This window comes from Panthera pardus, unplaced genomic scaffold, assembly GCF_024362965.1.
Source record: "Panthera pardus isolate Hobbes unplaced genomic scaffold, ASM2436296v1 HiC_scaffold_16, whole genome shotgun sequence".
In the NCBI taxonomy this organism is placed as follows: Eukaryota; Metazoa; Chordata; class Mammalia; order Carnivora; family Felidae; genus Panthera; species Panthera pardus.
In genome coordinates this window covers 103670437-103698088 of record NW_026526721.1, presented here as the reverse complement: position 1 = coordinate 103698088, position 27652 = coordinate 103670437, and the positions used below count along the sequence as shown (strand labels likewise).

The 27652-nt window shown below is 35.6% G+C and overlaps 1 protein-coding gene across 1 annotated transcript in view; it reads left to right on the top strand.

The window, feature by feature from the left end:
* SMC4 (structural maintenance of chromosomes 4) overlaps positions 1–27652 on the top strand; it is a 45211-nt gene that overhangs the window by 880 nt on the left and 16679 nt on the right. The window contains exons 2-13 of the mRNA XM_019440440.2: positions 399–542; positions 1424–1602; positions 2043–2234; positions 3716–3892; positions 11492–11656; positions 11918–12045; positions 18827–18967; positions 19756–19906; positions 21258–21422; positions 23946–24179; positions 25151–25336; positions 27141–27302. Coding sequence (XP_019295985.1) covers positions 404–542; positions 1424–1602; positions 2043–2234; positions 3716–3892; positions 11492–11656; positions 11918–12045; positions 18827–18967; positions 19756–19906; positions 21258–21422; positions 23946–24179; positions 25151–25336; positions 27141–27302 — 2019 coding nt within the window. The 5' untranslated portion in view covers positions 399–403. The remainder of the gene's footprint in view (positions 1–398; positions 543–1423; positions 1603–2042; positions 2235–3715; positions 3893–11491; positions 11657–11917; positions 12046–18826; positions 18968–19755; positions 19907–21257; positions 21423–23945; positions 24180–25150; positions 25337–27140; positions 27303–27652) is intronic.

Genomic DNA, 27652 nt, shown 5'->3' with positions numbered 1-27652 from the left:
ATGGGAATTATTTCGTTAGGAAATCAAAGGAAAATATTCTTACACCCTTATACTGTGGGGGGAGGAGGGTGAGGAGCCATTAGGAAAATATAAAGAACTTAAGCAGTTCTATCCTTGCTTGATTACCGAGCACGTCTAGGTTTTCCCACTTGATTCGGACTTAAGACGAATCCCGCCTTTTTGGCACTTGGGTTTTATGTGCCTTGTTTAACGAGCACCCGCTGGCGTCGAGCGGGGATTTTTAAAAGGGGCTCTCGGAAACGGATGGACGGAGTTTCCTCCCGAGTCGGGTGGGGTAGGGGCTTAGTCGGTTGCAACGCGGGGGCCGGCGGGAAGTGTACCGGCCTGGTCCTGCAGCCCGGCGGGCTGACTTGCTCCCGGCTCTCCCCCTGCCCCAGCGACCATGCCCCGTAAAGGCACCCAGCCTTCCACCGCCCGGCGCAGAAGAGAAGAGCCGCCGCACTCCCCGGACGGCACCAGTAGCGACGCGGAGCCGGAACCCCCGCCTGGCCGCGCGGGCAGCCCGGCCCCTGCTACCGCAGGTGAGTACCCCGCCGCGACTCGGCAGGAAAGCGCGATGGTAGACCCGGGTGGGTCAGCGCCCAACCCGGGACTGGCTGGTGTTTGGGGGCGCGGAGGTGAGGGGCTGCGGAGTTGACGTCTGTAGGTCAAGAGGAGCAGCTCAAGAAGCTGGTGGGATTTTCAGAGATTGGAGTGGTCGTGCAATTTCGCTTGTAACGGTGCCGGAGGGGATTGGGGCAAGTTCGTGGCTGCAGTTAAGAATTTCTGTTTGTGGCCTTTTATTTCCGCGGAAATCGACATGGTCAGCCAATAGCTAGTGGACTTTGTTCCAGACAGAATTAACTTTATTGTATGTTAAAGTTGTTTGACGCTAACAACCTCCCAGGTCTTAAATTGTTTTTAAAGAGATGACAATTTACTCGAAACTACTGTAGCTTTTGTGAGTACAGGAATTGGATGACATTAGGCAGCCCCTGGGACAGTGCCGCTGGAGCTCTTTGAGTGTCCAGAGTGAGGGTTCCTGGTGCTCAGATACGGAGAAAGTTGGATCTAGAACCTTAGGATTTAACCACCTGTTTAGACGTGGAACAGAGAATCGGGTTGTTGTGGTTTTCCCAGATTTGCTTTATGTTGTAGTGTTTTGACTCTTAAGAGATATATTTTTGTGGGATTTTGTGACTGGTGGCGTTTCTTTCAAGAATTTCTTTTTATATAAAACGAAGCTGAAATTCTCATTTCTCCTGAGTTTAGGATAATACTACATTTAAAGTGGAAAATACAGATTCCTAGGGTTCATAAATAACATTTCCCCAAAAATTAGCAGGCAGTAGTCCTCCGAACTAATTGCACTAATGCAGGCTTTTTTTCCCCCCTTGCCCTCCTTTTCCTTTGACTGACTTAGAGACACCAAGTGAGGAAATTGATAATAGAAGTTTAGAAGAGATTTTGAATAGCATCCCTCCTCCCCCGCCTCCAGCAATGGCCAATGAAGCCGGAGCTCCTCGGCTAATGATAACTCATATTGTAAACCAGAACTTCAAATCCTATGCTGGGGAAAAAATTCTGGGACCTTTTCATAAGGTATTTGACCATTTTAAATAACTATTAATAGGGTAATGTGTATATTTCAATTTTTATCATATTTATCCTGCTTGATAACACATGGTATGTTTCATGTGTTTTTTAACAACTGAAATTGGTTTTTGTTTATCCTGGTTATGTTTGGTACCTCTTTAGCTGTTAAATTTTCCTCACTGAGTAGAATTGGTGAGTTTTTTGTTTGAAGGAACTATTTTCTTTATTAGAATGAATTTTATAAAGAAAATAAGCTAGAATTAGGTGTTCTTTAAAGCGTTGAAGCTTGTTATCGAAAATATGATATAAGTAAACAAGTTGAAATGAAAACTTTTACTTAATAGTTTCGCTGCAAGTAAAAAGGGCAAGCGTTTTAAATTAAAATCAGTATGGTATGACCTTTTCTTTAACTTCAATTTAATTTTTTTACTGTTCTTTTCATGCAGCGCTTTTCCTGTATTATTGGGCCAAATGGCAGTGGCAAATCCAATGTTATTGATTCTATGCTTTTTGTGTTTGGCTATCGAGCACAAAAAATAAGATCTAAAAAACTTTCAGTGCTTATTCACAATTCTGATGAACACAAGGATATTCAGAGTTGTACTGTAGAAGTTCATTTTCAGAAGATAATTGATAAGGTAAGGGACTTCTGACTGTTTTAGTTATTTACAGCCTCAAGTGTGGAACACAGGATTTCCATACATTGCACATTTATTATTTTTGGCTTAAATAGGCTTTTAAAAATTAGTGTATGGTTAAAGCAGAATGGATGGATACTGATTTCGTTACTTCCAAGATCGTATTTTCTTTGAGTAGGGGTGGTGGCACCCATTAAAATATTAAAATTTTTAGCCAGGGCAATGAATTATAAGTAGCTCATGATAGCTACTTTAGAATAAAACATTGAGCAGTTTTAGTATCTTGAGTGCCAACACAGGCATTCTTTCAGTATAAAGTTGTTTTTATTGCTTTCAGATAAATTACCTAAACTTGAAAATGTAACCGATGACTAACTTTATCATCTCCATTGTTTTAATTAATATTAGTAGTCTTGTGTGTCTGTAATGTGAAAGAACTCTACTTCAGTTTACCCTTTTAAAACGGGAAGGGTTAATACATGTGTTTTCTAGAAAAGGAAACAATTTTAGCTAAAGTGTCTATATTATCTACGTGGTTCTGGTTCGGTTGGTATTGGTTTTTTTCTCATCTAATAATTAACTTTGGAAATTCATGGCTTAAAAATGACTAGTTGGAACCTAAAAATACAGAAAACTCCATAATGAAGCAAGGATGTGATTTGGATTCTAAGTTTTGTATTTTAGATTTTTTTTTTTTTTTTAATATAAAGGGCTTTAGTTAAATTTACATGGTATCTGTATTAATTTTGTTTTTTAGTGCTTTTCTATTGTACAATTTAGGTTGGAAAATTAGATTGCCACTAAATCAGGTTTGATTTCATTGCGTATTATAATTATGTTCGATTCCTGTAAATTTTAAAAGCCGTTTGTCAAAATGACAAAGCTTTTAAGGGAAAGCAAGTTTTACTATTAAAGTAGATTTGCACGTCATTTTTTAAAATCCAGTTGGTTTTTTTAAAAATTGGGGGAATGTAGTTGTCAGTTCTTTGCAACTGTTTATACCTTCCAATGGCATATTGTTTACCAAAAAAAAAGACAAAAGCTAAGCCAAGTTACGCCATTCCTACCTTCCTTTCTTTGGATCATTTCTTGCAGCTTTTCTAAGTGGACTAGTAATTTAATCTGTCAACATGGTTTAATAGTTGGAGTGAGTTTATTTCAGATACGGTGAGATTCTTGTACCCCTTCAAATACTCTTTTTCAGTCAGTAGAATTTTAGGCTTGTTTGGAAGTGGGTTTTTTGTTTTGTTTCTGTTTGTTTGGCTTTATGGTTTTTGTGATCTATGAGGAAAGGGATCAAACAACTTGGAAACTATTCTTTGCTAAGAGGGTTATTTCTGAGAAATATTGCCAGTTTATGTGCATGTTCAATTGAAGTTTTTAATCCATAGAATTAGTTTCAATATGAAGAGTGAAATTTGGTGCAGATCTGTGACTTAATACCAACAATTGTTTTCTGGTTTTGTTTTTCCACAAAACAGGAAGGGGATGATTATGAAGTCATTCCTAACAGTAATTTCTATGTATCCAGAACTGCCTACAGAGACAATACTTCTGTCTATCACATAAGTGGGAAGAAGACAACGTTTAAGGATGTTGGAAATCTTCTTCGAAGTCATGGAATTGACTTGGACCATAATAGATTTTTAATCTTACAGGTGAGTTTATTAAAGATTTTAGACATCTTCTTACTCGTTACTTTTTTTTCAATAAAGTTTAGAGGGGTATCCCCCTGTTGGATGCATCCTGTACTTTTTGAGGCCTTAAAGTACTGTAGCAGCACATCATGGTTTACATACTACAGTCAAGATGCGAATCATTATTTGCTGCTCTAGAAATTTAAGGAAATTCATTCAAAATTATTTTTTCACTGTAAGACGCACATTTTATGTTTGGATGGACTGACATACTTGTTCCGCTCTAGCAGCACGTAAATATTGGCGTAGTGAAATAAGTATTAAACACCAATATTATTGTGCTGCTTTAGCGTGACAGGGATATAACAGCTATTTGTTATTACTGATTGTATTTTCCTTTAAGATAACATTTTAAATGAGATTCATTATCTTTTTATAGTCCTTTAATTTTATTTTTATCTCTACTAATATTAAATAGCAAAAACATGAAAAGAACTCTGTACACTTAGTGTTTGACAATTTTACTTGAGCACCTTACTAATTTTTTTTTTTTTTTTTTTAACACTACAATGGTTAACTAAAAGCTTACCCAAGCTGGTTTTTGTTTTGGTTAGAATGGCCTGTTTGAACCACTAAATACTGAAAGATCAGAAAGTAACTGACATTTCATTCTGAAGTATTACAACTCTTGAAGTCTTTTTAAGGGCTATAAAACTAAGTACCTGGTCTTAGGTTGAATTTTATTAGAAACCCTGTCTTCTTTATTAAAGATATGTTTTACCAGCCTTGCTTGGTAAGAAAAATACTTTTTCTTCCCTATCTTACCTTTAAAAAAAGTTATCAATGTAAAATATGACTTTATCAGGTACATTAAAGTTCCTTTTTGATTGGAAGCTACTTTCTTTTCCTGTGTTCTATCCAGAATCTCTCAAGAGCGTAATAATAAAAGCAAACCTATATTGTGATTTAAAATAGTTGCTGATATTATTTAATAAGTCTTGTGACTGATTTTAAAGTAAGTTGGGAATTTTGATACTAAAAGTTTCATTAGGATAACTGAGTGTTCTCAATTGGTTCTCATTATTCTGGAATGACTTATATTGCTATCTTTTGTTACCAGGCACAGTGCATTTGTAATACTTCTGTAACCCAGACTTATTTGAAAATGAATGTTAGGGGAAATCAGCTGCAGATACAATTCTAAACAATTGAATTTACATAAATGTGGAATTAAAGGTGTGTGTGTGTGTGTGTGTGTGTTTAATCAAATTGAACTGTTTTATGGACCTTCATATTATGGGATTTGGTTTGGTTAACTATGGATTAAAAGTTATTTCATTCTGTAATACTGTATTTGATACTACCATTTTGCAGCAACCTATACTCCTGTTTATTTTTTATTTGCTATTTACTATCCTGGGATAATCGTCAAAATTTTACACCTGTGCCAAGACTCCTTAAAGTGGACTGCATTTTAACCCTTGCAAGGGTAAATTTTTTTCCCCTTGGTGCAGCCTTTCTGTACATAATTCAGTAATAAAGAAAACTAAATAAAGTCACAATTTCCTGAAGAAGTAAAAAACAGTAATTTTTAAATTGTCAACTTTATATTAAATATGTGCCTCTGAAGCACGTAGGATGCTTAAACCATTTGTCCTCATAATAATTTCACCCTTTTTGTGTCATTTTAACAAATTATTTAAAACATTTTTAATGTCAAGGTAAACTTACTTCCCATGTAATAGATTCATTTCCGTTTGATTAAGTTTACAGATAGGAACCTTGGGAGTTCACCTGTTAGGAAAAAGAAACAGGGATTGGACCGGTAGAACTAATGATGCCCTATTTAAAAGCTTGAGGGAAAGTGGCAAAATCTATAGATTTTTATTTAGTTCCTTATCAAAAACTTAGACTCTTGCACTAGTTTAAAGCAGTTGGAGGTAAGTAAGAATATGGTTTTTTATTAGTTCTCTCCTACATCTCTCTTAAAAAACTAGCTGGTGGGGCACCTGCGTGGCTCAGTCGGTTAAGCGGCCGACTTCGGCTCAGGTCATGATCTCACGGTCCGTGAGTTCGAGCCCCGCGTTGGGCTCTGTTCTGACAGCTCAGAGCCTGGAGCCTGTTTCAGATTCTGTGTCTCCCTCTCTCTGCCCCTCCCCCGTTCATGCTCTGTCTCTCTCTGTCTCAAAAATAAATAAACGTTAAAAAAAAAAAATTAAAACTAGCTGGGATTGGAAGGCTGGAAACTTGGAGTCATCATAATATCAAGAACATAAATGATTAGTTTGAATAAAATGTATAGATGTTTGGCCAGTGGTAGTAATTAACAGCCTAAGTAATCTAAAGTAAAGTGAAAATTTATTTTTAAGATGAAACACCACTAAATTTGGGGCACCTGAGTGGCTCAGTTTGGTTGAATATCAGTGCAGGTCATGATCCCAGGGTCATGGAATCAAGCCCTGTGTTGGGCTCTGCTCTGGGCATGCAGCTTGCTTAAGATTCTCTTTTTCTCTTCCTCTCTCTCCCCCGTCTCCCTCTCCCCGTGCACACAATCTCTCATCCTGTCTCTAAAAGTTAAAAAAACAAACAAACAAAAAAAAACCACTAAATTTTAGAAGCCCATAAGGGTAAAATTTTTTACAGTGTTTAGTTGGTTTAGTGGTTTCTTGAAGTAGGCATTTCTAGTATTTGAATTCATTTTAAATTTCATTAGTTGACTATTCAAACGTATACCTAATGGGGCACTATGTTAAGATGCTGTGAATGTTAGAGATAGTTAAAACCCTGTTTCTTGTTCTTGAAAGCGCTTACACGTGCCTTCAGAAAGTGTTAAGATTATAACTGGCCATGGTACTTTTCATGTTTATACGTGTCCGCATTTATATATACCTTAATTTGAGAGCCTTTGTCACATTGTAATAACTATTGGTGAAAATAAGTAGGATTTTATTAGCTCTCCATGGCATTTCATGGTAACTATGATTTACAAATGAGGTTTAATTGGTTTTGGTGCATTTGCACCAAATGTTAAAAATTAAAAGAATGTTAACTTTCAAATGTTAAAAGTTAAAAGAATGACAACCTTCATGCTTTTATTATGGTTCAAAATTACATTAAAGATTGCTGTTTCAGGAGTGGTTTTGTAAACCCCTAAAAGCTACAACTGTTAAGGCAATTTTAGTTTTGTCAGTTTTCAACTTCATATGGTTTTTGTCTTTATTATTATAAAACCTGAATTAGAACTTTAAATAGGAACCAAGATTTTTTTTTATTCTACATTCTGCTAATAAATTTTTATTCTCATTTGCTCTTTGTGAGCTACCAGAGGCCAACAAACCAAATCACCAAGGTTAGTATGTGCCTAAAATTAAGTACATCAATAGAAAGGAACCTATACCCCTGTTAGTAATTTTCCAAATTAGTAATTTGGAAGTTGGATTAATTTTTACTTATATTTCTTCTTCCTTTTTCTTTCCTGTATACTTCTAAGGCTGGCATGTCATACAAATTTTTTGGGTTGTGGTCTTTTAGCCTGTACAAATAAATTTGTGCTGTATCTAAAGAATTTTTAGCTCTATCTGTAGCACCTAAGTTATCCAAGTGTTTGATTTAATAGCCTCAGCTTGAAAAAAAGTAGGAAGCTACTCCTAAGCAACCAGGATATCAAGCAGCCCACCCACTAAAGCGTTACCCTTGCTGTTGATGTACTTATTTGAGGCAGATACTACCTTGGTCATTTGGTTTGTTGGCCTCTGGTAGCTCACAAAGAGCAAATCAGAATAAAAATTTATTAGCAGAAGGTAAAGGACAATAATAGTATGGTGGAAAATGGAGAAAATAAAAAGATTATCAAGAGAAAATAAAAACTCAAAGCCTAGTAATTTGGGGCCTTAGTTTTAATGCAAATACCCATATGAGAAGAATCCTTCAGGTGTTATTAAGAAAAAAAGTTTGATAGCTGTGTACTTGAATTTCTTATGGTTCATGCTTGCTAAAATTTGGATTCCATTTGTATAAGAAGAACATCACTATTTCTCAGATATTTAATCTATATTTTGTAAAATAGATTATCAAAGAAATGGTGTAACTGAATCACAGTATCCTGATTTGTCACACTGTAAGAAGTTAGGATATAAGCCCTTGGTATTACAAATATTGAAATATGTTTGCAGTTTTTATGTTACTCTTAAAAATGATAGTTGATATTTTACAGGGTTGTGTAATGTCTCTAATACAATATGAATATAACTTAAAACCATAGGAAGTTTGTAGTAAATAACAAAAAAAGTAAAACCTTATTCAGGTCTACTGAAGCTAAGAAACTAGAGATAACTGTGGAGACCTATAAAACTTTGCAGGCTTCAGATGCTAGCATGATAGTAACTTGAGACTTTGTGTCTTCATGCTACCATTATTTGTGATTTAGAGCCTTAAACTTTAAATTCAGGTTGATGCTTTAAAAATTTTTTTGAAATGTATGGAGCTTATTGCCCCTTGAAATGTATGGAGCTTATTGCCCTAAGTTGAAACTTAGAAAGCAAATAGTAGCAGGTGGTAAGGCAGGCAAAGGACATCAAGGAACAGAGCCATAAGAAAGGTTCCAGGCTGTAATTGGAATACCATAGTAGTCCTAATAGTCAAGTAACAGGTAGAGGCCTAAATATTCTAATAGCTTGTTGAAGCAGTAATGTGAATCTGACAATTACTGGTTGAAAAAAAATGAGTGCCATTGTAATAATCTAAAACTGAATGTTATGTGGCACTGTGTAATGGAACTATTTTGGCTCAGATATGTCCTTAAGCATTTTTATCTTCAACCAACTGTGCAACCTTGTTAGAATGTAAAGAAATCGTAATTGTATATCCGCATTTTAACTAGGGAGGAATAAGTAACTCAAAAGAGGCAGCCACTCTGCTTTACCCAAAGCTAGGCAGTTTCCTAATAGTGTTATTCCATCCTTGAGCAAGTAATTCGGCCAGGAAGTGTGATGCCTTTAGGAATATTTTTGTCAGTGTAAACTGCTACACTGAGTCCTAACTTCTGGCTACCTGAAAAATGTATACTTAAGTAATACTTTATGCCCATTTGACTGTGTTCACGGCATAGTTTTTCATTCATCTTAAAACAGATGTTCAAATTGAATTAGGGCAGTATATTAGAATATCAAGTGTCAGATAATTTTTGTTGTTTGGATAGTAAACCCAAAAGAGTTAAACCACTGCCTCAACGTGAGTGGTTCTCAGCTGGGGGTAGTTTCGCATCTGTGTCCCTGGGACATTGATTGTTGTCTGGAGACATTTTGGGTTGTTACAGCTGAGGGTATGGGAGAATGCTATTAGGATCTGGTGTGTATGGGGCGCCTGGGTGGTGCAGTCGGTTAAGCGTCCGACTTCAGCCAGGTCACGATCTCGCGGTCTGTGAGTTCGAGCCCCGCGTCAGGCTCTGGGCTGATGGCTCGGAGCCTGGAGCCTGTTTCCGATTCTGTGTCTCCCTCTCTCTCTCTGCCCCTCCCCCGTTCATGCTCTGTCTCTCTCTGTCCCAAAAATAAATAAAAAACGTTGAAAAAAAAATTAAAAAAAAAAAAAAAAAGGATCTGGTGTGTAAGAGGTCGGAGATGCTATTAAACATCCTGTGATGCCCACCATAGACCCCTGCAACAAAGAATATCCAGCCCTAAATGTCAGCGTTGCTGTTGATTAACCCTGCCTAGTTAAAAACTGAGTAAGACTCTTCTTCAATGGCTGGCATTTGCCCTGTTGTAATCCAAAACTTTGGACATAATTCTAGGCTTAAATCCTCTCTACGACTTGAAACTAATACTGCATACATTTGGAAGGACCTGATAATTGAAAGAATAAAATGTTTTATATAAATACATAGTTTAGTTTAAACACTTAGTTTAAAGCACTAATTTATACATAACTGAAGGTTATAGAGAAAAAAAACAAGCTCTTTGGATAGTGTTTTACTTCATGTTTGATAATCATGTTCGTTGTGTTGTCAGACTACAGAAGAGTGACAGTATATAAAAATATTAAAAGTTATGCCTTTCAATGACTAAATTTAAGGTGAGCTGTTTTATTTTTAAGGTTGGGTTTTTTGTTTTGGGTTTGGGGTTTTGTTGTGTGTGGGATTTTTAATGTTTATTTTTGAGGTGGGGGGAGGGACAGAGAGAGAAGGAGTCAGGATCTGAAGTGGGCTCTGTGCCAACAGGAGAGAGCCTGATGTGGGGCTTGAACTCAGAAGCCATAAGAGCATAATCTGAGTCAAAGTCAGGTGCTTAACTGACTGAGCCACTCAGGTGCCCCTGTTTGTGTTTTGTTGTTTTTGTTTTTAAGTATACTTCATGACCAACATGGGGCTTGAACTCAAAACTCTGAGAGAGTTGCATGCTCTACCAACGGAGCCTGCCAGGAGCCCCAAGGTTTTGTGTGGTTTGTTTTTGTTTACTTTATATTTATGTGGGAGCTTTTGGTAACTTTGACTCTTTGTCATTACATTAACAAGATACACCCCAGGTTTTTGAGGTTTATTCACATTTAAATATTTTGCATATTTAAATTGAGGAAGTAATAGGTTTTTTGTGTGTTTTTCTTGATTTTTTTTCACCTTTGCTATTTGCTGAAATAAAGGCCTGTATTTTTTTTTCTACTTGCCTCTTCCTTTTCTTGTGTTGTAATAGCACAGGCAACTACTCCTGTGAAGTAAAGTAGCAGCATTTTGCCTGAGCATGTTCAGACAAAATTTTCTCCACCATGAAACTAAATGGCTGCCTGGCAGTCAGCCTTGAAGGTTACTGATTGTGGGGTTTTTTTTCTTCTTTTCTGTTTGTAATTGAGTTGCGTAAATACAAATATATAATGTTAATCTAAGAATTTTAATCACACTTCAAAGCTGTTATATTAATGATTGCAAATAAAAGTTTTCCAATTTCATATGTACCAGGAGCCTTTGTTAGTTTTCTGTCAGTTGGTTATCTTCTCTTATTACCATGAGGAATAGGTAATTTCCTTTTTTATTTAATGGTCTTGTTTTTAGAAAGTTTTAGAACATTAAGTTTGAGACATCCTTATAAATCTTAGCACTTCTTGAGGAGCTCATAACCCCAGGTTTATAGAGAAAGTTTAATAATAAACCATCTTGGGACAGGATTCCTACTGCAGTTAAGCCATGAAGGATCTTGAAAATTCTTTGTTTTAGAACAGGAGCTCTAATTATGTTAACTAACAATTGGTAATGTTGCCAAAGTAGTTATAGATTATATGAATACCTTGCTCAGTTTTGCCTTATACAAAAGTCAATACTTTTTTTTTTTATATATATATATTGAATGAAATTTTAAGCTAGGGAATCTTTCTTTGGCTGTGTACATGTATGTGAATGTATATTATAATTTGGTAAGAGTTTATGTAAGGGAGTATAAACATTTCTTACCATCAGGGAAAATGAAAACTATCAAAAACATTTTTGTTTATATCTTATTACATTTCTTTAAGCTACTGGTTTCTATCATGTATTTGTTCGTTAGTATTGGGTTTGTTAATTGTTCCTAATTCTCACTTAAGATTGTTGTAGCTAAACATAAAGTGAATGTGTAATACAACTTTTCTTTTTTTAAGGGTGAAGTTGAACAAATCGCTATGATGAAGCCAAAAGGCCAGACTGAACATGATGAGGGTATGCTTGAATATTTAGAAGATATAATTGGTTGCGGACGGCTAAATGAGCCTATTAAAGTCTTGTGTCGGAGAGTTGAAATATTAAATGAACATCGAGGAGAGAAGGTGAATCTTCTATAGATTGTTGTTGTAAATCAGACTGTTTTGTTTATTGAACAAATTCTACTGAGTCAAATACTAAGTTTATAATCATATTTATTGAAAAAATCTTTACTGTTTTAGATTGAATTTTATATTTATTTACCTTTAATTGAGCAGTGTTTTATTAATATGGTAGATATTTTTGCCTCATGTTGGTATATTTGAAATTCAGGTATATACATGTGTAATATATTTGAATAATCCATACACTTTAAATTTTTGTAGTTAAACAGAGTTAAGCTGGTAGAAAAGGAAAAGGATGCCTTAGAAGGAGAGAAAAACATAGCCATTAAATTTCTTACCTTGGAAAATGAAATATTTAGAAAAAAGAATCATGTCTGTCAATATTACATGTAAGTACATTAATTTATCAATTTTTATTAGTTTCTGACATTAAGTAAGCCCTTTTATCTGTATTACAGAAAAATAAAGACTAAAGTAGAAAAAAACTAAAAATTGTTTTGTAATGAATATGTTAAATTAATTTTTTACCATAGTACTAAATGGTAATTGGTTTAATTTTTAATTGTTTTAATTTTTATAATTTTAATTCCAGTATAATTAACATGCCATTATATTGGCTTCAGGTGTACACTGTAGTGATTCAACAATTTTATACTCGATTGAACAATTTTATACCCTGTACTCATCATGATCAGTATACTTTTAATCCTCTTCACCTCTTTCATCTTCCACCCACCTCCCCTTTGGGTAACCATCAGTCCTCTTTAGTTAAGAATGTCTTTTTTGGTTTATCTTTTTTTTCTGTGTTTGCTTCTTAAATTCCACATATGCATGAAATCATATGATAGTTGTCTTTCCCTGACTTATTTCATTTAATGTTATATTCTCTAGATCCATCCATGTTATTATAAATGGCAAGATTTCATTCTTTTGTGGCTAATACTCTGTGTGTGTGTGTGTGTGTGTGTGTGTGTGTGTGTGTGTGTGTGTATCTATCACATCTTTTCTATCCATTCATCTATTGATGGACACTTGGGCTGCTTCCATAGTTTGACACTTGTAAATAACGCTGCAATAAACATAGGAGTGCATATATCATTTCAAATTGGTGTTTTCAGATACTTTGGGTAAATTGCAGTAGTGGAATTACTGGGTCATATGGTAATTCTAGTTTTCAATTTTTTGAGGAATCTACATACTGTTTTCCACAGGGGCTGCACCAGTTTGCATTCCTACCAATAATGCATGAGTGTTCCTTTTTACCCCACATCTATGCCAACATTGTTATTTCTTGTGGTTTTGATTTTCATTCCCCTCATGATGAATGATGTTAAACATCTTTTCACGTGTCTTTTGGTGATCTAGATGTCGTCATTTGAGAAATATCTGTAATGTCTATTTGGTTTTTTAGTGTTGATTGGTAGAAGTACTTGCATAAGTTCTTTATTTGGATACTAACCCTTGATCAGATATGTCATTCACAAATATCTTCTCATATTCAGTAGGTTCTCTTTTAGTTTTGTTGATTGTTTCATTTTTTGTGAGGAAGCTTTTTATGTCTTCGCAATAATTTAATTCTGTTTTTGCTTCCCTCCCCTCAGGAGACATACCTAGAAAAATGTTGCTACTGCCAAAGTCATAAAAATTACTGCCTGTGCTCTCATCTAGAACTTCTGTGGTTTTAGGTCTTTAATCCACTTTGAGTTTGTTTTTGTGTATGGTATAAGACAGTGATCCAGTTTCATTCTTCTGCATATAGCTGTCCAGTTTTTCCAATACCATTTGTTGATACTGTCTTTTTCCCATTGCATGTTTTTCCCTACTTTGCCAGAGATTAATTGACCATATAAGCAGGCATTTATATCTGGGCTCTCTGTTCTGTTCCATTGATGGATATGGCTGTTTTTGTGCCAGTACCATACTGATTTGATTGCTACAGCTCTGTAATATGTCTTGAAATCTGGGATTGTGATACCTCCCGTTTTGTTCTTTTTCAAGATTGCATTGGCTATTCGGAGTCTTTTGTGGTTCCATACAAATTTTAGGGAGTATTCTGCTCTGAAAAATGCTGTGGGTGTTTTGATAGGAATTGCATTAAATCTATAGATTGCTTTCGGTATTATGGACATTTTAACAGTATTTGCTTCCAGTCCATGGGCATGGGATATCTTTCCATTTGTTTGTGTCATCTTCAGTTTTTTAGTTTTATAGTTTTCAGAGTACAGGTCTTTCACTTCCTGGATAGTTTAATTCCAGGTATTTTAGTTTGTGGTGCAGTTGTAAATGAGATTATTTTTTTTAGTTTCTCTTTCTGCTGCTTCATTATTAGTGCATAGAAATGCAATGGATTTCTGTATATTGATTTTGATCTTATGATCTTAATGAATTCTTTTATCATGTCTAGTAGTTTCTTGTTTAGAGTCTGTTAAGGTTTCCATATATAATATGTCATCTGCAGATAGTGAAAATTATACTTCTTCCTTACCAATTTGGATGCCTTTTACTTCTTTTTCTTGTCTGATTGCTATGACTAGGACTTCCAGTACTATGTTGAATAAAAGTGGTGAGAGTGGACATGCTGAACTTAGGAGAAAAGCCCTCCAGGTTTCCCCACTAAGATGTTTGCTGTGGGTTTTTCATATAAGTCCTTTATTATGTTGAGTCTTGTTCCTTGTAGACCTACTTTCTTGAGGATTTTTATCATGAATGGATGTTGTACTTTGTCACATGCTTTTTTTGCATCTGTTGAAATGATCATGTGGTTTTTATCCTTTTTCTTATTCATGTAATGTATTGTGTTGATTGATTTGCAAATGTTAAACCACCCTTGCATCATGGGAATAAATCCTACTTGATCATAGTGAATGACTTTTTAAAATATATTGTTGGATTTGGTTTGCTTAATATTATGTTGTACGTTTTTGCACCTATGTTCATCAGAGATCTTAGCCTGTAGTTCTTTGTAGTGTCTTTACCTGGTTTTAGTATCAGGGTAATGCTGGTCTCATACATAGAATGTATTTGGAATCTTTCCTTCCTCTTCTGTTTTTGGAATAGTTTGAGAAGAATAAGTATTAACTCTCCTTTTAAGTGTTTGGTAGAATTCACCTATGAAACTGGTCCTGGACTTTCATTTGTGGGAGTTTTTTGATTACTGATTCAATTTCATGGCTGATAATCAGTCTGCTTCAAATTTCCTAATTCTTCATACTTCAGTTTTAGGAGATTATGTTTCTAGGAATTTATCTATGCTAGGTTGTCCAATTTGTTGGCATATAATTTTTTTCATAACATTGTCTTAATAATCCTTTGTATGGTGTCGGTTATTTCTCTTTCATTTCTGATTATGTTTGAATCCTCTCTCTCTTTGATAATTCTCGCTAAAGGCTTATCAATTTCATTGATCTTTTCAAAGAACCAGCTCCTGATTTCATTGATCTGTTTGTTTTTACATTGATCTATTTTGTTTTCACCCTAATCTTGATCATTTCCTTCTACTGATTTTGATTTTGTTCTTTTCTAGCTCTTTTAAGTGTAAGGTTACATTGTTTATTTGAGATTGGTTTTGCTTCTTGAGCTGGGTCTGTATTGCTCTAAACTTTCCTCTTAGAACTGCTTTTGCTGCATCCCAAAGATTTTGAAAACACTGTGTTTTCATTTGTCTTCATGTATTTTTTTTTTTTTTTAATTCTCTCTGATTTCTTGGTCAACCCCATTCATTGTTTAATGAATGCTATTTAACTTCCATGTGTTTGTGTTCTTTCCACATTTTTTCTTGTGGTTGGTTTCTGTTTCATAGTGCTGTGGTCAGAAAAGATGCATGGTCTGACTTGTATCTTTTTTAACTTATTGAGGATTGTTTTGTGACCTAAAATGTGATGTGTTCTGGAGAATGATCTGTGTGCACTTGAAAAGTGTTTTCTGCTATTTTAGGATGGAATGTTAGGAATACATCTGTTAGATCCATCTGGTCCAATGTATCTTTTGAAGCCACTGTTTCCTTGTGGATTTTTGTACATCAATGGATAGATGTAAGTGGGGTGTTAAAAATCTACTGTTGTTGTATTACCATTATTACTTGCTTTATGTTTGTTAACAGTTGCTTTATGTATTTGGGTGCTTGCTGTTGGATGCATAAATATTTCCAATTGTTTTTATCTTCTTGGATTGTTCCCTTCAGTAGGATTATATAGTGTCCTTCTTTGTCTCTTGTTACAGTCTTTGTTTTAAAGTCTATTTTGTTTGATACAAGTATTGCTACGCTTTCTTTTCACTTCCATTTGAATGATAATTGCTTTTCTATCCCTTCAGGTTCAATCTGCATCTTTAGGTTTGAAATGAGTCTCTTGTAGCAGCATCTAGATGGTCTTGCTTTTTTATCCATTCTGTCTCCCTATGTCTCCCCTATGGGAGCCTGCAGTCCATTTACATTCAAAGTACTTATTGACAGATATGTACTTGTTGCCATTTTATTACTTGTTTTATGGTTTTTTCTGTAGTTCTTTTCTATTCTTGCTCTTCTCAAGAAAGCTTGCCAGCTTTCGTTAGTAATATACTTGGATTCCTTTCTCACACATTAAGTTAATGGTCACATCAGTGCACCCATTCTTTACTCCTTTCCTGCCACATTTTGGGTATATGGTGCCATACTTTACATCCTTTTATTTTGTGAATGCTTTGACTGGTTTTCATAGATATACTTAATTTCCTGCTTTTGTACTTCATACTTTTCTTACTGACATTTCTTGTCAGGCTGGTTTAGTGGTCATGAATTCCTTTAATCAAGTTTGGGAAACTATCCTTCTGTTCTAAACGATAGCCTTGCTGGATAGAGTTTTCTTGGCTGCAGGTTTTTTCCGTCAGCATTTTTTGAGTTTATCATGCCACTCCATTCTGGCCTGCAGTTTCTGCTGAAAAATCTGCTAATAGCTTTATGGGGTTTCCATTTTATGTAACTTTTTTCTTTTTAAAAGATTTTAAAAGTCTTTATCACTACTTTTTGCTATTTTAATTACTATCTGTCTTGGTGGGGATACCCTTGGGTTTATTTTTGAGGGGCTCTCTGTGCTTCCTTGATCTAGATTCTGTTTCCCCAAGTTTGGGGGAGTTTTCACTATTCTTCCAGTACAATTTCTGCCCCCTTTTCTGTCTCTTCTCCTGAGACCCCTATGATGTGAATGTTATTTCATTTGATGCTGTTACTGAGTTCCCTAAGTCTCTTCATTTACTATTTTTTTCTCCTTTTCAGTTTGATTGTTTTCCATTACTCTGTCTTCCAGGTCAGTGATCCTTCTGCTTCCTCTATTCTACTATATATTCTCTTTAGTGCATTTTTAGTTTCAGTTGTTGAGCTCTTCATCTCTGATTGGTGCTTTTTTAGGTTTTCTGTCTCTTTGTATTGAGGGTCTCAGTGAGATTCTCCCCTCTTTTCCTCAAGTCCAGTTAGGATCTTTGTGAGCATTACTTTAAATTATCAGGTATATTGCTTCTCTCGGTTTTGTTTAGCTCTCTTGTGATTTTGTCCTGTCCTTTCATTTGGGACCTATTTCTGTGTCACCTCATTTTGTCCAACTCTCTAGGTTTTCCTGTGTGTTAGGATAGTCAGCTACGTCTTCTGCTCTTGGAAGTAGTGGCTTTATGAAGAAAAGGTCCTATAGTGTCCTGCAATGCAATGTCCCCTGTTCACCAGAACTTGGCACTTCAGGGGTGTCTCATATGTGTTGCATGTAACCCCACTGTGGGTCTGAGCTGCATGTGCCTTCAATCCAGTCATGTGCAATGGCTCACTCTGCCTGTTGGGCAAGGTTTGTTCCCTGTGTTGTTAGTGGGCCAGTCTGGGGCCACTTGAGTCAGACAGGCATTTGCCAGAGATGCAGTAGCACCAAACTGCAGGACACTTTCCCCGTTGTCCCTTGAGAAGTTTTCATTGGTGGGTAGGGCCTGCAGCCAGACCAAATGACTGCTCCCAGCCCACTGCTGAGGCTCAAGTCAAACTGGTATGTGTGGTTACCTTCCCCTCTCCTCAGGACAGGTGGCACTTTGGTGTGGTGCTGGCTTCTGTCTGTGCTCCTTGCACATTGCCAGGCTTGTGGCACCACTGTGGATAGGCTTTGGCCAATGGCATGCTGGAGGGGGCAGGACTGGAGGAGAATTGGGGTGGGGGTGGGGGTTGAGGAAGCTCTTCGCAAGATAGATGGAGAGTATTGGCACTGCACTGGTTCCCGAAGGTGTCTCTGTATCTAGGCTGGGAGATAGGGGAGAAAATGGTACCTGCCAGCTCTCTTGTTTCTCCTTAATATATCTGCCCTCCGGCACATGCTCTGAGATTAGTAAATAAATTTCTTTCACATATACTTCAGTCTTTCAAACTGTTGATTCTATGCTCTATCTCCATGGGACTTTTTGTTGTGCTGTCTCTTTAAGGGTCACAGTCTCTGTTTCCTTTCAACCTCCCATCTGATTTTTCCAGGTGTGACATCCCACTGATTGTAAGAACTCTCAAAATTAGTCCCCTCTAGTTTTTAAAGCCAAATGGGGAGTTGTCTTCCCCATGCCTGGGATTCTTGTAGTGAGGGTCTGTTTTTCTCCCTTTTTCATGCTCATAGCATTCCTGCCTCCGAAGAACAGTTCCAATGGGTCCCTTTAGCCCCAACCACCTTCTCCACCCTTCCCACCCTCTTTAATGTGGCCTCTTCTCTACATGTAGCTGTGGAGAATGTTCTGCCAGTCTTCCTCATTTTCTGGGTTTACACTGATAAGGGTGTTAATCTAGTTGTAGCCTTGGGACAAGGAGAACTTAAGATCATCCTACCTGCCACCTTTCCCTGAAGTCCCCAAAGTTGACTTTTAAGTATTCTACTTTAAGTTGGGAGGTGGGTTCACAAGTGTTTATTAATGTACTTAATAGTTCTACACATACATTCTCTATTATGCATGTAATAGCCGATCTAATTTTGTTTGTATGGAACCAATTTTGTTCCTAATTCTAGCTTTGACCCTGAATTAGGTCTGTACTGCAGTACCCCCTGTGCCTCACCCTGTAGCCCTAGGTAATTAATTGTAAATTGGTTGTAGTTAAGAATACTGTAGAAACCACTAATTTTACTAAGTTATTACACAATTTTAGAAATGGCATTTTAGGATCTCTGATTTTTATTTTCCTTTTTCTAGTTATGATCTGCAGAAACGAATTGCTGAAATGGAATCTCAAAAGGAAAAAATTCATGAAGATACCAAAGAAATTAATGAGAAGAGCAATATACTGTCAAATGAAATGAAAGCTAAGAATAAAGCTGTAAAAGATGTAGAAAAGTAATAATCTTTTGGAAAGTACTAAAGTGTTTAGGTTGTTGTTTTTACGTGTGTGTATTTTATATATATATATATAAACTTTATGCCAGCACATAAATGTAATGCCAACTGTAATTTGCCAACTTATAAAATGGTCTCCTTTTTCAGAAAAAGAATAAAAAACCTAATTGCCCTGCATCCAGTTGATCATCACAAATTCAGTGCCCAACACTGGTCCTAAATTAACAGAAGATGCTGCCTCCTAGTGGCAGAACACAATAATACACGGCAAAAAAAAAAAAATTTAACCTGGCAGCTTAGTTGTCTTAAGAATAAACAGTCCACACATCTTAAGAATTAGGTTACTCTAATTCTTAATTAGTAATTAGGTTACTTTTTTTTTTTTTTTTTTTTTTTTTTTTAAGTTTCATCATGACCCTTCTCTATGCCTTCTCACAGTATTTGGTGACACCAATGTCTCTTACCTATGATTTTTTTTTTTTTTTTTTCTTTAAAATGAGTTTTACATTGTGGTAATGTATTTCTATACCTTGACTCTATAGTAACCAGGAAATGTAGTATTTCCCATCCAGTTTAGAAAGGCAAAGCAACTCTTGTAATCATATTTTAATGGCTCCCTCAAATTTAGTGGAAGGAGAGGACCAGTTTGAAAATGGTTAGCTCTAGAATCTTACCTTGTAAGAGCTTGGACACATTTACAGAGGCAGTGTCCCAGGCAGAACATGTAGCATGACTTTGAAATAAATGAGTATCTAAAATAGTGACTAATAATTCTCTTTATTTGTTAGGAAACTGAATAAAATTACAAAATTTATTGAGGAAAACAAAGAAAAATTTACACAGCTAGATTTAGAAGATGTTCAAGTTAGGGAAAAATTAAAACATGCTTCAAGTAAAGCCAAAAAACTGGAGAAACAACTTCAAAAAGATAAAGAGAAGGTAGGTTTTGAAAGAAATCTTACAAATTTCATATCTGAATATCAGATTTAATTTTCATGGATGTGCCACTCCCTCATTTTTTAAGCAAATGAGTTGGGATTCTGAATATTAAGTGTTCTAGGATTTATCTCTGATTGTGACTTTTTTTTTTTCTCCAAAGGTAAATTTTGCATTCATTGGCTTTGAGATTTAGAGTTTATGTTTCTGTGGCATATATTGTTGGGAAAATACTTATCAAGTCACCAATTCTATTTGATAGTAAACAACATAGTTTTCCTTTTCTTAATGTAATGGTTTAAAGAGATGTTTTTGGTTATGTATTCTGAAATTTTAAAAACATTACCTGCCTCCTAGAGAGTATCAGAATAAGAGTTCTCTCTTGGAAAGGAGGGAAGGGGAAACTCAAAAATCTACAGAGGGTGGATTAGCTATTCTGAGGTTTTAAAAACGATTAAGTTTGGAACAGAACGCATTATTTCCTAGGAATCAGTCCCTAATGATCAATTGGCAGTCTTTCAAACTATTTTCATAACTAACAGATATTAATAGATATGACATCTAAGTCCCTTCTCCCAAAAAAGGCTTTGTACCATATAATTACATGTTAGTTATAATATAGGCTCTCCTTTATGTTGTATTTTTCCAAATGCATTTGTTTACAAAATACTTTCCACTCAGTATGGGAATAAATCTTGGGCAAATCAGTGTTTGAGGGTCATCATTTTTGGGAAATGTTGAACTCTGGTGCTGGATAATCTGAACAAACCAACGTGGATTTGAGGGTAATGCTTAAATTGGACAGACTAAGCCAACTGTAACTCTTATAGAGGTATTAGTCTTTAGGCATCAAATGTCAATAAGTGGTTATTACCAAAGGTATTAATGGAATAAGATATTACTCCTACTTGGTGACTCTGGAAGGGTAATGTGAAAGATTTTAGGATTTCGGGGAGGCCACGGGGTGTAAAAGTCATCCATGGTAAGTTTCAATATACCATGAAGGACAGTTTAGGAAATTCCACATAGCCAGAGTATATTAATTGGTGAAGAAGGATAGTTATAGCCTGAAAGTAGAACAGAAGGAAGAAAGACCTGAACGCCAGCCAGGGAGAATTCTCTTCCATAACAAATGAGGAATTCATAGAATTTACTGTTAAATTAAGAGCACAGAAATTGCAGTAAATGGTTAAGAAAGTATTTGCTAAAGCCAGCTAGTTCAAGTCAAATTACAAAGGAAACCACAAAGACTTAGAGGATACTGAGAAATGCTTTTAAATAAGCCAAATACTGATGATACTGGATAGCCTAAAGGTACATGCTCCTCCAAGTTTAAATTGTTTTACAATCTTAGGTTGAAGAATTTAAAAGTATACCTGCCAAGAGTGAGAAAATCATAAATGAGACAACAACTCGAAATAGTGCCCTTGAGAAGGAAAAAGAGAAAGAAGAAGAAAAATTGAAAGAAGTTATGGATAGCCTTAAACAGGAAACACAAGGGCTTCAAAAAGAAAAAGAAGTAAGATTCTTTATCAGTTGGTGTCTAGGTGACTTTTTTTTAACTTGAAGAATGTTTTTTTGTGGTAATAGTAAAAACTCAACTGTTAGAAAAATTTTGGACTTACAATATCTAGCATTCATAAAAATAGCTTAAATTCTTTTTGTTTTCTACTTTCCCATTTAAAAAAAAAAGTTAAATGAGAATTTATGGTGGAGGCAGGAAATGCCCTTATTTGATTTCATCAAATAGCTTTTTGTCTTCTCTTAATTAGTTAACACCTGTAAAAACATGGAACCACACTAACCACAAGTTGATAAGTACCTTTCTTTTCTCCTGTAGCACTTGTATAATAGTTTATGGCTCTTGAGTCAGTTCTTGGTTTGAAATCCTACATCAGTCATTATCTCTCTGTATAGGCTGTTAGGTCTCAAAGTCCTCTTTCTCAAGATGGAAGAAAATATTACCCATCTTGTGAATCTTTTTAAAAATAAAATGTACATACTCTTACATAAAGTGCCTAGAAAGTAAGAAATTAATAAAAATAGCTATTTTAGCACTTCATTAATAGGAGTATGAGGTTGTCATATTGATATGTCTTATCAACCCAATGAGAGTATAAAGCATGAAGCTTAGCTGTCTTTGTTTATATTCACAGCCTTTTTGACAGAACTGAGTATGCTGAGTAGAAATTGTAAAAGGTGCACCTGGGTGGCTCAGTTGGTTATGTCTGACTTGATTTGGGCTCAGGCTGTGAGTTCAAGCCGCACATTGGCCTCTGCGCTGACAGGGTAGAGCCTCTTGGAATTCTCTCTCCTCCTCTCTCTGACCCTCCTGTGTATTCTCCCTCTATATCAAAATAAATATATTTTAAAAAAGAAATTGTAATAGATAATACTAATGAGTTGAATTGATTTACGTTCCATAAGTTATGTAAGACTTAAGTACCTAAGTTATAGACTTCTATACAAACTTTGTTAATTGTACTTCAGTAAAGTTGTATTGGGTTTGTGGGCTTTTTAAGCTACAGATTTAATAGATTCTGTTTTGGAATGGGGCATGTTCTAATGCCATACTACAGAACTTTATAACATGCCCATGTGATAAAATGGCAATAGGTAATGCAATAGCTTTCATGAATAGTATATATGGATACAGATTTTCACATTTGCTCATCTAATACATATTGAGTACTTCTGTGTATCTTGGCAACGTGTATTAATGACAAAGCCAGGACACCCATCCAAGTGTCTTCATTCCTCAATATAGTAGCTAAAAAGAGGTTCTGCCACTTGAGTGATTGCATGACTTTGAGCAAGTTACTTAAACTGTAGCCTGTTTCCTCAAAATGAGCATAATTATGATATTCACCTCATGAAATTGTTATCTTCAAGAATTCATATATAACATTCGTAATAGGCCTAGAACATTGTGAGCAGTGTGTACTTGTGTGTTAGTGTTCATGGTTTTTACCATTTGACATTTAAACTGATTATCTGATGATTTTGCACATAACCCCATGGTCCTGGGTCTGTTCCCTTATGTGCAAAACAAAAGGATTAAGCTTTTGTAAGTGCTTTCTTACGCCATTATTCTAATAAATAGATCCTTTCTACATAGTTATGGTAGCCCCAAATTTCTGCTCACTTGTCAAATATAACCAGTTTCGAGTATTACCTGGCCTTAACCTCTAAAATTTACAAAGGTTCATGGGGTGCCTGGGCAGCTCAGTCAGTTGACCATGTGACTCTTGATTTCAGGTCATGATGTCACAGTTTGTGAGATCAAGCCCCTCGTTGGCTCTGTGCTGACAGTGCAAAGCCTGCTTAGAATTCTCTCTCTCCCCCTCTCTCTGTTCATCCCCTCTTCTCTCTCTCAAAATAAATATATAAACTTTAAAAAGTAAAATTTACAGGGGTGCCTAGCTGGCTCAGTCATTTAAGCGTCAACTTTGGCTCAGGTCATGATCCTACAGTTTGTGAGTTCGAGCCCCGCGCTGGACTCTGTGCTGACAGCTCGGAGTCTGGAGCCTGCTTTGGATTTTGTGTCTCCCTCTCTCTCTGCTCTTCCCCCATTCATGCTCTGTCTCTCTCTCCTTCAAAAATAAACATTAAAAAAATTTTTTTAAATTAAAATAAAATTTACAAAGATTCTCAACATAAATCTACTTGAGGAAACTTTCTGCTGAATAGTCTTTACACTTAGCCATTTCAGGTAAGGTAATGTGGAATACCATGGATCTAGAGTTTACACTCAAATTTTTGTTTTTTGAACCCTCATTTTTGTTGGTGTTTTAATTTCCAAAAAGCATATTTACATCTAGTTCATTAAGTGCTTGTGAAATCAATTGGGAAGAGACTATGTACAGTGAACATTGGCAACCCGGCAAAAACTATTAGTGTGTTCAGCTTGTAAGAATTATTTATTTTTATGTATTATGTTTGTAGAATCTTTAAAGTTGAATTCAAGATGTATGGTTTCCGTTTCAGCTTAGGTTTGAAAACATGTATTTCAGATTTAATGGAGTCCATCGTATTTTAACAGAGTCGAGAGAAAGAACTTATGGGTTTCAGCAAATCAGTAAATGAAGCACGTTCAAAGATGGATGTAGCTCAGTCAGAACTTGATATCTATCTCAGTCGTCATAACACTGCAGTGTCTCAATTAAGTAAGGCCAAGGAAGCTCTAACTGCAGCATCTGAGACTCTCAAAGAAAGGAAAACTGCGATCAGAGATATAGAGGCAAAACTCCCTCAATCTGAACTGGAATTAAAAGAGGTAAATCTTTGCTTCTGTATTTTTTCTGAATATTGTTTATCAATCCAAGTTTTCAATTTATATGTTTGTATTTATATATTTTTTAATCTAAACATCTGAACTGGCATAAATGTGTAAGAATGAATATATAAACCAATTAGTGTAATTTTTTCTGTATTGAATTTATGGAAGTCATCAGGGAATTTCATGACCAATTAGAATTTTAATGTAAACTTAAATTGTATTCAGTGACCACTTCTGTCTTGTTGGTAATTCAGTTTATTTGGGGGGTAAATTATATTTGTAACTTGAGCTTTTACTTTATACTCTTGACTGGTAATAGAGGTAATAATTTAAAGCCAGGAGGGAGGAAGAATGTCAGGAAAAGTGGTTGGTCTAATTTAAGAGATTGAGAAACTGAGAGTTTGGGGATTTATGTACGTGTGTATGATTCCTTTTGTTGACAGCCTGGCATTTTTGTATAGCAATAGTGCTATTCACCTACCATATTCCCTTTCATTTCAAAGCTATGATTTTTTAAAAAGAAAATTACATATATAATAAATATCTTTCATTATTTAGAATGCAAAGCACACTATAACCATAGTCCTGCCCAGTCCCTTAAATTCTGGGTCCTATACCAACGTCTGTTTTTGATTAGTGCAGACCTTAGGAATTGGAACACACTTATGCATAACTTTGTGGTATGGAACTGAGATTTCCACACACTAGCTCTACTCGTTCTATCAATCAGTTTACTACTAGAACCATATTGCACTTAGGGTCCTTGTTATTGACCCAAATAATTTATATTCCTTTAAAATAGAAAACCCATCCATATTTAGAAACCCACACCCAGCAGTTTGGAAGTTTAGTTCTGGTTCAAGTGTTTTTTATTGGTCGTCTTTTTTGAGGCATTACAACTAATTCTATGCTATTAGAATTAGGTTGGGCGTATGTTTCTGGGATTCATTTCTTTTTCTCACTTTTAGAAAGAAAAAGAACTTGAAAAACTTACACAAGAAGAATTAAAATTGAAAAGTTTGGTTCGTGATCTTTTCCAAAAAGTTGAAGAAGCAAAGAGTTCCGTAGCAATGAATCGAAGTAGAGGGAAAGTCCTTGATGCAATAATTCAAGAAAAAAAATCTGGCAGGATTCCAGGAATATATGGAAGATTGGTAAAGTAGATTTATTTAGAAATGGCTCAAGATACTGTAAATAATTTTCTTTCTTTGACTTAACTATAATACTGAGTTGCTGTAACATTCATTTTTGTTTAAAAGACCTTTTTGCTCTTAGTACTCAGTCATGGTAAAATTCTTTGTGGTATGGATTATCTCATATTAAACGTAGTTTTTTATCTTTTAGTTTTAGATAACTACCATTTAGTACCAAGAAGGAAAAAAACTAGCAATGATAAGGAAATTTAACAAAACCACTTTATTCTTTTTTTAAAAAATAAAGAATTTGATAAATTCTGGATTTTATACCATTATACTGAAGATTGTGGCTAGAGTTTAGGGAAATCGGGATAAGGCAGAAACCCAAGGCTAGCAATAGTGGAGACCATTACTGCTCTTGAATTTGAAGAGGGAAGGGAGCTGTAGCCATGGCTACAGGGTGGCCAGAAGGAAATGGGGAAAATATTTCAACCCCCACCCTGCCATCTCTAGCTGTTACTTCACATTTTCTAAAGCTTAGAAAACCAAGGAACCAGTTAGTGCAGTCCCTGAGTCAGCCTTCCAGAGAAAGGAGAAAAGAGAATGATTTGTAAGTGCAAATGAAAATTACCGAGCAGAGTTGCTTCCATGTCTCCAGGCCGTGTGACTTACACCTTATTTACTTGGGAGATATAATTTGAATCTCTTCTTTTGCTTTCAAAGAAAAAGCTAGTCTGTATGAATGCTGCTTCATGGCTAATTAATAGGTTGATAAACAGGCAAATATGTTTTATGGGGACTTACATAATCTTAGCTGGCTTTCAATAGTTCAAAAAAATTTTTTTTTCTGTTTACTTATTTTGAGAAAGAGAGTGCACACAAGCTGGGGAGAGGCAAAGAGAGGGAGAAAATCCCCTAACAGGCTCCATGCTCAGCACAGGATTTGATCTCCCACTGTGAGATCACAACCAGAGCTGGCCACTTGACCAATTGAGCCACGCAGGCGCTCCAATTTATTTATTTATTTTGTTATTTTTTAGAAAGCAAGCAAGAGCAAGGGAGGGAGAGAGGGAATCCTAAACAGGCTTCACACTGAGTGTGGAGCCCAATGCAGAGTTTGATCCCACGACCCCAGGATCATGACCCAAGCCGAAATCGACTCAAATGCTGAGCAGTCGAACCACCCAGGAGCCCCCAAATTTCATTATTTTAGGAAGTTATTATTTTGCTTATGCTGTAGTGCTTTTAAGGTTGACAGATTTGAAAATCTTTACATTGTACGTTTTTGTTTTCATGAAACAGTTCATTTTGTGCTCATTAAAAATCCAAACTTTGCATATCTTAAAAATTTTTTTAAAGGTGCATTAAAAACTAGTAGTGATTGAAAAAAGGGGAAGGTTGAGTGAGAGGAACACATATTTTTCATTGTGTACCTTTTGTGTTTTTAAAAACCATGTGTGGGGCGCCTGGGTGGCTCAGTCGGTTAAGCGGCCGGCTTCGGCTCAGGTCCATGATCTCACGGTCCTTGAGTTCGAGCCCCGCGTCGGGCTCTGTGCTGACAGCTCAGAGCCTGGAGCCTGTTTCAGATTCTGTGTCTCCCTCTCTCTGCCCCTCCCCCGTTCATGCTCTGTCTCTCTCTGTCTCAAAAATAAATAAAACATTTAAAAAAAATTTTTTTAATAAATAAAAATAAAAACCATGTGTAAGTATAGTTTTTCAAGTAAAAGTAACTTGAAAAATATGTAGGAATTATAATGAAATGATCCTGTGCCTAATTATTGATTGTGCAATGATTTTTTTTCTCCCTGCCTCTTATTATTAGGGAGACTTAGGAGCAATTGATGAAAAATACGATGTTGCTATTTCATCCTGTTGTCATGCATTAGACTACATTGTTGTTGATTCTATTGATACAGCTCAAGATTGTGTGAACTTCCTTAAAAGACAAAATATTGGAGTTGCAACCTTTATAGGTTTGGATAAGGTAGGTATTCATAATAAGCTACCTCTAATTTAATTTTAAAGTACTAAATTGTTTTCTGTATTTGAACTCTAGCTTTTTTCTTTATAGTTATTTAGTGAACAGCTGGTAGGTTTTGAGGATATTTTAGGCCGTGGGGTTATATAGTTGTAAGAAAAAACCTTGCAATGCCTCCCTTAAAGGAGGAATATACATTCTGATATCAGAGTGACTGATAGCTTGGCGTTTCTAACTTCCATCATCAGTAACTGCTTTTAATAAAACAAAAACCTTCACAGAGATAGAATTCACGTACCATAAAATTAACTATTTTAAAGTGTAGAGTTCATTGGTTTTAGTGTATTTATAAGATT